Source organism: Gymnoscopelus microlampas (genome assembly GCF_963454915.1).
Source record: "Gymnoscopelus microlampas genome assembly, chromosome: 5".
NCBI lineage: Eukaryota > Metazoa > Chordata > Actinopteri > Myctophiformes > Myctophidae > Gymnoscopelus > Gymnoscopelus microlampas.
Genome location: NC_139942.1, coordinates 46,476,594 through 46,490,003, shown reverse-complemented (window position 1 = coordinate 46,490,003; position 13,410 = coordinate 46,476,594). Strand labels below are relative to the sequence as shown.

The window sequence follows — 13,410 nt, the reverse complement described above, 5'->3', positions numbered from 1 at the left end:
ACAATATTTTCCTCTGAGATGGAGTAGAAGTAAAAGTATTGAGAATGGGAAATACTCCAGTAAAGTAAAAAATACCTTACTTGAGTACGTGAACTTAGTTACATTCCACCACTGGTGATAAATAATACAGTATAGCACTGTGCTGTGGGTGTTCACGGTAATTTATGAGGGATGAAGAACACACACTCATATTAAAAGATAACAAGCTTAGTCGGCAAAAATAGAACACTAATTTCTAACAAACTAATGAGGGATTTGTTTCACTCTCTCCTCCTCGCGCCATGCTCTGTGGTGAGGAGCATGTGCTGCATAAACAGCCTCTTGATGCGAGCCAAAGAAAAAGCTCATATCTGTGTCACTTGGAGTGATGATGAGAAACTTCCTAGTTAAGTTAACTTCCAGTTTCCCTCCCACTGGAGGAAACGAGTTCAGCTGGAAATCGGCGAAGGTCGCGGAGATAAAACATGTTCATATCTTGACATTTTGGATTCATTTCAAATGGGACCGACCGGGGGAGTGGGGGGATAGAGAAGCATGAATAGTCTCTCTCTTAGAAGAATACAAGGATCAGCTATAGTCTGTTCCGTGGTTTAAAGGAGTACGGTAGTTCACCCAAAAAAAAAAGATTCTTTTTAGTTTTTGTCAAATTCCCGAGCCAATAATTTGATGACCGGGTGTATATCCGGAGACACAAATTATCTACTACCAGATGTATCCTATGTATCCAATGTATCCTACCAGATACATTAGCCGGTAGGAGACGGGAATCAAATTATTGGCTCAGGAATGTGACAAAAACGAAACAAAATCCATGAATTCAAGACTTCATGGGGTGTGCAGTTGATAGAAAATACGATTTTTTTTGGGTGAACTACTCCTTTGAACAAGACCATAGTCCTTTGCGGCTTCCATAATAACGCTTGCCTTAACTAGAGCCTGTAGCAGATAGACAGACAGACAGACAGACAGACAGGTTGATAGATCGACGGACGGACGGATAGATGAACAGACAGACCGACAGACAGACAGACAGAAAGACAGACAGATGGGTGGTCGGACAGACTAACGAAAAGACAGACAAGTAGACGTTTATTGATCCCCGTGGGGAGATCCAGGTGTCAAAACAGGTCGGCCATAAACTATGTTAATGACTTCACAAAAAGTAATTAGAGATTGTTGATTTGTATCTCGCATGAAAACATAATCTCTCGCCCCGCCCGTGGCTTGGCAGAGAGTATTAAGACTAACCACTACAGTAAAGTAAAAGGCGGGCATCCAATCCAGGTTGCCTATTCCGAGAAATGTCCCTGTTTGAAAGTTCACAGGCTGACATTCCAGGGACAGCCGACATGCCCAGCCACAGGTATGTATGTGTCCTGCTGTAGTGTCCTCGAGCAAGACACTGAACATCTCCCAGCTCAGTCAATGGAACTTGTTCTAGCTGGCAGCATTAGCTAAATGCCTTCAGCACAAACATGCAAATGAGGGGCGCCTTAGGCAAGAGACAGAACTGGCTGTACAGTGTACATTTTATTCAACACTTCCTAATTAACAGGATGAAACTGGTTTCTCCTATACTATACTTTGGCTATTCAAAAATAGCAGATATACAAGCTCGTAGCACTATGAGCTTGTATATCTGCTATTTTCGAATAGCCAAAGTATAAAATAATGGTTAAAATGGTTACACAGATGTGTTCCCGGTTTTAATGGGTTAACCCATTAAGGCCTGGAACTGTGTCATTTTTAGATTTGAGCTAAAAAGCATTATTTTACACTTTTAACTAAAATATTTGCTTCTGGGGGTCCCTGGAACAAAATATTTTGATGGGGGTCCGCGGCCAAATACATATAATTTTGGGGGTCCTTAACATGAAAAAGATTGAGCACCACTGATATAGAAGCATACGTTTTTCAGAATACTGTTGAGATTTAGGAGACATGTAGAATCGGCTTCAGGTCTTAATGGGTTAAATGTTAGTTTTAGAGACATGGGTGAGGTGAGTTTATCCTAGCCTGCTGTCAGAGAGCATCAGGAAGCCTTGGCAAGAGGCATGGCCAAAGGATTAGATGCTAGTAGTAAACACACGGGTCAGGGTGATTCCTCTGGAGTCTTTCCTGTCCACACTCCTCACCACACGTGCATGCGTATACCACGTGCATGCGTATACCACGTGCACAGTAAACACACACTCAATAACAGACGCTAATAGAAACGGAGTTCGGACGTACTAGCTCAACTGACCTCATCTCTAACATTTTTCTTTTGAACTTTCAGTTACAGGATGACTTCTCAGTATTCAGGAAAATTTGGACATTTTGACCTTGAAGTGCTCTGCTAGAGATTCAAGTTTAACGTTAAATTTGGGCTTCTTATTCGGTGCATGTGGCGGTAATACATGTTTAGGAGCATATGCCTCTAAAACACAGTAGAACCTTAAAGCAACCCGGCAGCATTTCTTTTTCAGCTGTTAAATGTTTTCCATGGTCAGATGAATTTCGAGTGCAAAATTCACCAGCTTAAATTCGTCTAGAAAGTGTATTTGGCTGAAAGTGACATTCCCATCACCCTCACTGTTCCTCTAGAGATGATGGGATCATGGGAATGTCACTTTCAGAATGTCAATGTGTATCACATTAGTAAGACAACAGGACTGGGTCCAAAAACGGCGTGGCTACATGTGGATTTGGACTTCATGAGACCAGTCCATTGACTAGGGCTGGGATCCTTTAGGATTTTAACTATTCCGGTTCTTAACGGTCCACTGCAAATGGACCCTTAAAGGCCTTTTTCCATTACAGCTTATAGACCAGTCCAGTCCAGCATATACCAGACCAGAACCGCACCGCTTCAAAATATCTACCGTTTCCATTACACAAAAGTACCCCTGCTCAAATCCACAGGTATGAGTAGCAGACTCTGGTCATTCACACTCATTTGTAATGTAAATATTTGCCTAACAATGGAATGTAGGTGAGTGGCCAACTGTCCTGTATACAAATGCAAATCACCTGTGCACGTGGCCCAGCTTGGCCTAGCTCAGACCTACCCAGGACTGGGTCCTTTTTAGGCACCAGTTTAGTACCACTTACACACCACTCTACCCACTTCATTGTAGTGGAAACCGTTGCTGTGGTGGTCGGTGTGGTGTGGTGTGGGGTGAGGCCATGCATATGGAAAGCCGCCTTTACAGGTAGGCATGTAACTTTGCAAGTGTACAAATGGACCCTTACACAGAGTGTACAAAATGGAACCAAATGGACCCCAGGTATGAAGTACAGTATCTATGGACCCCCATTTATGAAGTACAGTATCTATGACGTATGACTGCATATTTGGGCTTCAGGTTTCAGCTCGATTCGACTGCCACTCACTTCCTTATACTGTGTAGATGTAGACGGCTTGGCTCTGAAAGAGCCTCGCTTCATCTGCCGTAAAAAAAACTAGTCTGGTTGCCACAACAGCATGACTTACAGCACTGTACACTACAATATACCTTCAAACCACAAGCGCATACAGTTTTGTGTTAAAATTAATGGGGAAAGAGGAAGTACAGCTGGCCGAAAGGAGGATTTAAACTAAAGTATGGCAATGAATGAAAATGCCTTCGGTCTCTGGTGGTCAAAATGTGCTCTTTATTTCATTTTTCAGTAAAACCGATTTATCTCCATGGACATGCTTGTAAAATGGGAAGCATTGTTGTAGCCCCTCTGGTAAGTAGTATATCTGCTGCGCTCCACAGTCCAAGCTGACTCTGTTTCTAGGCCAATGTCCTTAGAAATCCTACCAGGGACCGCAGTGGGAGATCAAGCTGCCAAGTAATCACAGCCGACCCACACAGGGTGTCCGACACTGAAGTCCTTCCAACAAAGCGCTCCCATTTCATGGTTTCCCCCCCCCAAACAGTTTGCTAATCCCCCTTGTTCAAAGCTCCCGGTGGGGAGGAATCTGCTTAACAGAGGGAGATTTAAGGAGGAGGGTGTGAGTCACCGACTGGTTTTCTACTCCTCCTCCTCCCTCAGCGGCACACAGCAAAATCATTAGGGTTCATTTAACTCACAGTGTATACAAGTGGGACCAAATGGACCGTCATGGGACCATTTGCATACTCTCAGAGTAAAAACATGCAAAAAAACAATGCATAAATTAACACTGATAGATTTTACTGTGCAGGCACAGGATGAAGTTATTAACTTCATCAGCTATTTGCCAAGGTGTGAAATATTGGTAAGTTTTGGAAAATGTTTGGAAAAACCTGCACTTTACAGTTTCATGAAAGTATGAAAGAGACCTCAACCTGATGAAGGTCTCCGAAGGGGTAATCTTAGTGTTTCCCATTAAACTTTGTATTTGCATTTGAAGACAGAGAGTGTGCAGGAGTCTTACTTCTACACTGAGTGCATATACACAGGTAGATCCAGTGTTAATTTAAAAGGATAGTTCACAAAAAAAAAAAAAAAATTCCTATCGTTTAGTCACCCCATGGAGACTTGAATTCATGGATATGCTTTTGTTTTTGTCGCATTCCTAAGCCAATAATTTGATGACCAGCGGACCGGTCGGCAGTGGTTCCGGTAGGAGACACAAAGGAGACTCTTTGTGTCTCCTACTGGAACCGCTGCCGGTCATCAAATTATTGGCTAAACAATATCCATGAATTCAAGTCTCCATGGGGTGACTAATCGATAGAAAAGGTCATTTTGAGGGTGAACTATCCTTTTAACTCTGAAAGTGTAAGAAATATTGTCGATAGTCCAACATTCATTCTGACCCCCATCCAACACCCTGAGTGCCCAATCATGTGCGTAATAATTAGAACCCGTAGCAGTGATAATAACCAGTGGCATCATCTCCAGCGTCTCACCTCCACAGTGAGTGTGTAGTCGGAGCCGTCCAGCAGTGCGATCTTGCACTGCATGATCTTCAGCTTCTTCACTCCTCTTAACGGAGACCTGGACAGACGGCTGGTGGACGACCGGTGGGACGTAAGGTCCTCCTCCTGAGACTCCTACGAGGAAGGACAATCATCAAAGTCAGATTTCTGGCCTATCCATTTTTTATCAAAGTCTGAACAGAAACAAAAAAAATAACACGCACACATGGAAACTGATTTTTGGGGAAGTGGACTGGAAATACATTTGTTGTCTCAGTCTGGACACTCAAGCCTGATTTATACTTCATCTTCGGAAAGGGAGGTGATTAGGCATGTAGCGATTTATCGTAAATCGATTAAAATCGATTCAAACTGGTGACAATTTAAATCGATTTAATAAAAAATGTATTGCGATGCAAGAGTTTTCAGTCATTTGCTACTGTATTGAAAAGAGGATAAGAGAAAACACAGTATTGTAAATAAAATAAAATAGAAGAATATAATGGATTTGTGTAAGAGAAAAAAAAAGATTTTTCGGTCATTTGTCTGGAAACTAATTTTGTGTTTAAAAAACGTGAAAAATCGTATCGCGAACCTAGTATCGTGATTCCAATCGTATCATGAGTACGAAACCGGAGTTTTTATTTTCCAACATGTGTGTGTATTGTGTATTTGTGTATTTTGGTCTTTAGGTTCTCTCCTGCTCACAGTGCTGTACTCTTTAAGTGTTAGTTACTTAACATTGCTGTTTAGGACAAAAACCCCTGGTTCTAATGTCACAAGACCAAAATGTAAAAATAGAGATGACTGTCAGAATCAACCGAATCAAAATCAGAGTAGAGGAGAGCAAAAGGTGTGTGCTGCCATTTTGTCTTGAACGGAGAAAATCCAATTTTCCACTTGGCTGAAAACAAGGCCCCTTCCTGCGTGATTTTGAACAGGGGAAAGCACTCGGGGCCCAGGGACGTGTTACCTCGTTACTATGAAAGTGGCAGTGCAATTACTGTCTCTTTTCATTTTCAAATTGAAAAAGTATTTTTCCAGCTCTTCAGGCAATATCTGTCATATTGGGAATCTACTGCAGGTAGACTGAGGCCACAGTTTAATTTTCATATGACAGCCTATATGAATATATGAAAAATGACAAATTATACAGTGCGTGTCTGTGCCAAAGTAATATCTCAACCTAAGTACTGCATAAAAATGGACACGGTTGTACCAGGCTTTCTTTCCGGCTTTGTGGTTGGTATTTCACACACTTGACAATGGCAGCTCACCCTCCCCTCGTGCCCTGTGCTACACTTTTCACGCCGTGTTTTCTTTATCTTTCAGTCTTAGATACATCATATGGGGGTAAAACTCTGATATGAAATATCATGTCTCATGATTAGGGGTCATCGCCATGCTGGCTTTTGGTGGACATTTTTTTCAAAATAAAAAAATTGCCATGGACATGCAAATGAGCGGGCAATAGTATTACCAGAAACACATAAAGAGCTAGCCCTAAATAACCATTACAGGTCTGTAACTCTGATGAAATGGAACCAAATGGACCCGTAATTATGGGGGTCCTTGAAAATAAAAGGGAACCACTGTACTAGACTAGTGGACTCCTGACATTCAGTAATTGGGTCTTTTGATCAAAACATTATGATGTTATGTAAAAACAAAATCTAACATTTTCCACGGACAAGGGCAAGACTTGCCATGGACACATTTGTCCATGTACGGACATATTGATGACCCTGGCTCATGATATGTAAAGTATATTTTACATACCTCCAACAAGTAAGATGATACACCCAACATGTGACAGATTTCTCACAAACATCCCCTCCCATGATGATTCACTATATCCTCTCATGCTTTCCCTATCAACATCCCATTTCCATAGGGCAATGGGGTTCAGTGTTCGAGCATGCACATATTTATGTGACTTTCTGCACATCATTGAAAATTAAAACAATTTGGAGCCAAAGCTGTTTTTTTCTGCACATCTATAATCATTCTGGGCACTGCGGCCTTTTTAATCCTCACTACTGATTGCTTTTTTACTGTCAGACTACAAATTTAAACTTTATTCTACTGTTGCATGCATTAGCGGCCTACTCTAGATAAGGCTGCCAGTTAAACTGCTGCTAGTCTGATCCAGTAACATTTACAAAGCTGACAGATTCAGAACAAGAGTCCGAGGAGTCATCTTCCAAACAAGACCATGATTAAGTACAGTATGTCTACAGGTTAACCAATTTATTTATGTCATTTTAGTCTTTTCACAGTTAACCACAGAACCTTACTTTACCATAATAGTTCAGGTTTTTTATCATGGCTCATTCTAGTAAATATAAGATCACCAGGTGGTTATCTGCATAGTGATGAGATTCTGGCATTATGTTGACTAACATTACTTAAAGCTATCACAAATGTGATTGCAGTCACATCTTCTAGACTACTGCCCAAGAATAAAGTGGAAAGAAAAGTTGAAACTAGGGATCCTTATTATTATCATGATGATGAAGTGTGAATCTCCCTTCAGTATGTTAGTGCCACTGCTAGTTGAAAGCTCTGGTAATGTAATAGGACCACCGGTAGATGGAACAGATAGCCTGTCAGCCAGGTAACTTGTTGGGACTGCTATCTGTGGACAAGCACTCAGGGCCCCAGATAAGATCACAAGCTCTGTAACTCAGGGCTGCCTCAGACAAAACAAGGACAAGCTGCAGACTGCATTCTCCACCACAACAGAGACCTCTGCTGTTTTCTTATGACTGAAAGACGGTTCTACGTAAATCCTGGGATTTTATTTTTGTGCATGAGATTATGTTCCCAGAATCAGATTAGATGTATTTACCAATTACAGTATATGTATATGAATTGATATTTGGGTAGTGTAACACACACACACATAATAGTGCAAGACATTAACCTCATGAACCCTCACATCCCTATTCTGGGCATGTAATAATACACCAACATCCGACGAAAATAGCAGATCTACAACCGCACAACCCGTTGTGTTGCAATGGCTTGTTGTGAGCTTGTAGATCAGCTATTTTCGCCAAGGAGATCTGGTGTAGAACGGGAAAAAAAGGAGGGGGCCACTTCAAATCAATAGCACGATTATTTAAAACTTTTGCCTCGATCACAATGAATGAGCAATTATTAAGCAAAATAATTGTGAAAAATAATAAATCTACAAGCTCTTGCAATTTTTGTACGTAAGTAAGTATAATACAGAGTAAGTGATTACTCAGACTAATCGTAAAAAAAATCTATTATGGCTTTATCGTGTCAGTCGTTGACATATACGAAATATATATATTTTTTTAAAAGGCGCTTCTCAATTATTCGGTTATACGTTGGCTATTGGTTCTTAATATCGGTTTTGATATATTTTCAGTTAGTTGCCCAGCCTTAGGGCCAAGTACAGACTTAGGTGACTTGATGAAGTCCCTTTTCGGTTGAAACGTTGTCGATTCAATAAAATATTCTACTGGGAGCTGAGATACAGTGTGTGGACTTCCCTGTCTTCTACAGTGTACGTATTCATTGTTGTTCAGCACCTGTACATTTGTATTGGGATGTGCGCGCTTCGCTTTGGACACTATTCCTAGGGTTTATGGTGGTTAACTTGACACAGGAGCTGGAATTATGGGTGGATGCTGGGGCTGCTGACCTGTGTCTTCTTGGCAGGGGTGCTGTGTCCGACAACGGGGGGCAGCTGCTCTGGCAGGGCCTGGTGGGACACAGGGGCTGCTGCGCCTCCTGCTGGCTCTTGGCTGGGCTGCGATGTCGCCTTGGCCTCCCCGTTCTCGGTCTCCTTCTTCTTCTCCTGCGGCTCCGACTCGGCGCCTGATTCGGTCGTCATGGCAAATCACACTAGAGACGGGGGATAAAGAGCAAGGGGAGGGGGACGGAAAAGGAATTAAGATGAGTCACCCAACCTACTTAGAGCATCTTTATTTACGGTAAGCTTTTCTTCCCCCCGCCCCCCCGCTCGACCATTGTCTGATGCGAATGCAAGGACATAGTTATTATTTATGACAATGGGAATGAGTAAGGACTAAGGAGAAATGTTGAAACACGTTGGCCTCATTCTGCTTTTAGTCCCATTTTAGCTGAGCTCAAGTGATAGATGCAGTCTGCTGGGTAAGGCCTGGCTGCATTCACACATACAGTAGAGGGATGGTGTAGCCTAGTGTTTTCAGCCCATCTCTCTTCTCAACACATCATAAATGGTAAATGGTGCATTTATACAGCGCTTTTATCCAAAGCGCTTTACATAGATTGTGAATTACATTCACCCATTCACACACCGATGGCGGAGGAAACCATGCAAGGCACCAACCTGCTCACCAGGAGCAATTAGGGGTTCAGTGTCTTGCTCAAGGACACTTCGACACTAACTCTGGGGGAGCCCGGGATTTCTTTCTCATCTTCCTTTCAAGTTTCCTTCCTACTACAGTATGATCACATTTAAAAACCATGCCATGCGCCCGATTCACTAAGCCGGCCGTAAATGATAACGTGACAGTCACAGTCTCGTTCACGTGGAGAATCATTTGCATTCCGCCAATATCCGATGACTTTTTATCAGAGCCTTATTGATTATTGAGGGGAATCCGTCTTTGGACGAACCCTCCACTGTCCGACTCCTACATCGGAATTGTAAATGGAGTAATGGACACAGCTTTAATCTATACTGTATCCTCATCAAGGTAAGAGTGCGTTCATGTGATGGTCAATATTATAAATTAATAGCTTATACTGTACATACTGTATAGAACAGTGACTAGACTAGAGCCAAAACAAGCATTCACCCAGGTTAGTTGCAGATCACACCGTATCATGGTCCCGTGAGGCCCCTGGCCCTGGGCACATGTCTTTTGGAGAACCCCACCCCACCTTCCTATATTGGTGTATTGCTGTTAATAGTCCTTCCTTCTCTTTTTTTTTACATTAATCACTTGAACCCATTATCCCTATTCTGAGGGGAACATTAACCAAAATTAGCAGATCTACAAGCACACAACACCTCGCAGCGCAAGGCATTGTGAGCTTGTAGATCGGCTATTTTGGGCAAAGTGGTTTGGCGTAGGGGGGAAGAATGAGCAAACCAAGTACAGAGCCAAATGTCAAGTATTGAGGGTGTATGTCTGAAATAAACAAAAAACATTACAAAAACCATAACACTGATAGTCAATGAAGCTATCCATGAAATCTATGAATCAGAATGTAGTGGGGGGGGGCTGCTTCATCGCTCTCTCAGCTAAGGGGTCCTTGACCTGAAAAACATTGAAGGCCCCTGCACTAGATGGTTTTGCTAGATCGTCAACATCTAGCTGTCTGACAAGTTCTGACTCTATTGAAAGTGACAATGAGCTGAGATGTGTTTGGCACAAGTTACTCCGCAGCTTATTTTTATTCTGCCTAAAATGGAAAGTCTCCGCTCAGCCTGACTGTTTGTTACAGGCGAGTTTAGAAAAATCTAAAGTGCCACAAAAAACATTGGGGAACTCTGACTGCAAATCTGCCTGAAATGTCCCAAGCAATTTATTTGGGCACTTCTCACCCTGAGAGTCAAACATGAAAGACTTGAATTGGATTGTGTTCCTTGGAAAAGTTCACAAGAAGAAGTACATTTACTCAAGTACTGTACTTAATTACAATTTTGAGGTGTTTTTACTTTTGAAAATAGCCGATCTACAAGCTCACAATGCGTCGCAGTAGATTCTTTCAAAAGATTTGTATACATTTTGTACATTTAAAAACGTGTTAAACGGGACAGTCTGCATAATGAGTACTTTCTACTTGACGCCAATACTTTTGTACTTTTACTCAAGTATTTTTTGTAACCTGGACTACTTGTAACAGAGTATTTCTACATTGCAGTATTGATACTTTTACTTATGTAATTGTTTTGTTTTTTTACCCTTTACCCTTTCCACTATGACATCACTGCTAGACACCACCTGATCTGAAATAAACAGAACTTGTAAGAATCCAGGCGATGTTCAAGGCATGCCACTAGCTTATGTTTCTATTTTTCAGCTTCTCCCTCCCCTCAAGTTTCACACCTGGCTCTGAGCTCTCATCTGCAAATGTATTGCGTTTCCCCTATATGTGACTATGACATGACTATGTGACTGAGAGACACCTGTCACATTTAAAGGAGTAAAACATTACTTATTTTCTATCAATTACACACAACATGACGGCTTGAATTCGTGGAGATTTTTTTGTTTTTGTCGCATTCCTGAGCCAATAATTTGATGACAGGCAGATTCTCCAGTAGTTCTCTTATTGACCGATGACCCGGTCATCAAAATATTGTCTTAGGAATGCGACAAAAAACTCTCCTGTTTTGGGTCTTGCCCTTTCAATAGCGTCAAACTGGTCTCGCTGTCCCGCCGCAAGATCCCTCAACGAAGATAAAAGCCGGGCGGCTACAGGGATGTCAATGTCACTTTTCTGTTTGTGTATGCACGGCAGCGTGCAACCGATCAAGTATGATGTCCCAAAAATGTGCCATGAACACAATTTCTAAAGGTGTCCAATTTAGCACATAGCCCAACACCCTCAATTTGAGTATGCCTTTTCTCATTATCATCATCACTGCACATGGGCCTCTCTAATGTGGGTGTAATTTCTCTCCCTTGGTTGACTCTGCCTGAGCACTTCACAGAGTATTGAACAGCCATTTTTAACATCAGTCTGAAATCTGTCTTCAGAAAGACTTCCCACATCTGTGTGTGGATGAAGAACTAAATGTGTACAGTGACTGCAACATGTGTCTGCCTCTGGGCCACTGATGTCTAAAGAATTAACTCCAACTAAGGCACATGTGCACAAGGCACAGACATCTATCAGTTTTCTGTCGTTTCAGATGGGCCTGTACACCATTGTATTTCCCTGACATGCTGCTTGGATTGTCACACGATATGCCTGACCTCTACACTTTGAGAGGTCCAACCCAAGGCTCTCCACCGTCAAAGCCACACAGTCTGCTAAACTTTTACTAGTGTGGCTCTCAGTTGGCTCAAAGCCCAGGAATCGCTCCACCACATTCCCACTGCTGTTAACAAACCAGAATATGAACGTCAATTGGCCCACGTTTGACAGGTCTGGGGTGGAGTGAACAAAATACTGAACAAAATACATCCCCAGCCTCACCCGCTATAGTGTGGCGAGTTTTCTGACCCGATAGCTCAATGAGTTCTTCTTCACATACTGTATGTTGTCGATGGCAAATAGGACACTGTGCCTCTTCCTTTTCTGCCCAACCTTTTTATATGTTCAGCTAAGAATGGGTCAATTGTGATAGCAATTCTAGTAAGGGTGTGTGAACTGTGAATTTTTCGTTATCTCATCATGATTCAATTTAGATTCTTGGGGGTCACGTTTCAAAATCGATTCAGTACTTGATTCAGTACCGGTACATTAAGGGGATTTCAGGATCTATTCCAGCCTGCTGTGCGATAAGTAAGGCAATGTAGCAAATGATGGCATGAAAGCAGCATAAAGGCGAAACTAACACAAACTTAATAAAATCATTTTAGCATTGCTCATTTCTCAGTGACTGAGAGGATAACAACTTTCAGTAATAATAAATAAATAAAGAATACTGAACATAAAAAAAAGTGAGGCATCTGAGGATAACATTTATATCTAATAAAAAAAAGCTAAACAAATAAAATTGATATGCAGCTGAGGAGAAAATGTAAACTACAAAGCATGTATGTGAATCATTTCAGAATCGTAGAAGATAAGAATAGCAATTCCTACGTGAACTGACCCCCCCCCCAGCCTTAAATTCTAGGATGCCAAGGAAATTACCATTTGACCCAAACCGTTCATCATCCCCCATAAATGTAAGTCCTCTTTCAAACAAAAACTTGATCACTGCTGTGGTCTGACCCAAACAGTTCATCATGTTCTCTTTCAACCAAGAACTTGATCACTGCTGCAACTCTTTTCAAAATGTCCCTCCAGTATTTACATTCCCCATCAAGTTTTGCTGCATGAGACCACCAGGGTCTGATTTTGGGGGTCCCCAGATGATTAGCTTAAAGTGCAACATTGTTTCATCACAGTAAATAACCCTGGAACAGCAAACAAACCAACATACAGTATAAGTGTATACAGGGTATCTGCAGATTTCTAAAGTGCCAATTTAAAGGAGTAGTTCACCCAAACAAATGACTTATTTTATATCTATTACCCATGAAGCCTTGAATTCATGGAGATTTTGTTTGTTTTCGTCGCATTCCTGAGCCAATAATTTGATGACCGGCAGACAGAGGAATTGAAATATGAGTATTTTGGGAGGGTCACGGCCTGAAAGGTTTGGAAACCCTTGATCTATAGCACTGCTGTTTGTCTGCTGGAGGCAAGCATCATGTTCCCTTATTCTTTCAGTAGTGCTGCTTACACTTACAACCACTAATCCCCTGTCTAAAGCCACGAGCTTCGTAACAGTCAGTATGCAAAACAGTAACACATCCTGCTAAGGGTGAGTAGAGTAGTAGCCGCTGTC

At 41.8% G+C, this 13,410-nt stretch overlaps 1 protein-coding gene across 8 annotated transcripts in view; it reads right to left on the bottom strand.

Moving 5' to 3' along the window:
- The window catches only part of LOC311046157 (band 4.1-like protein 3), a 75,970-nt gene that overhangs the window by 38,215 nt on the left and 24,345 nt on the right, over positions 1-13,410 (bottom strand). For all 8 annotated transcript variants that reach the window (XM_084058315.1, XM_084058321.1, XM_084058314.1 and 5 more), the window contains exons 2-3: positions 8,551-8,753; positions 4,866-5,009 (exon numbers count right to left, since the gene is read on the bottom strand). In XM_084058315.1, the coding sequence (XP_083914441.1) occupies positions 4,866-5,009; positions 8,551-8,742 (336 nt within the window). In that variant the 5' untranslated portion in view covers positions 8,743-8,753. The remainder of the gene's footprint in view (positions 1-4,865; positions 5,010-8,550; positions 8,754-13,410) is intronic.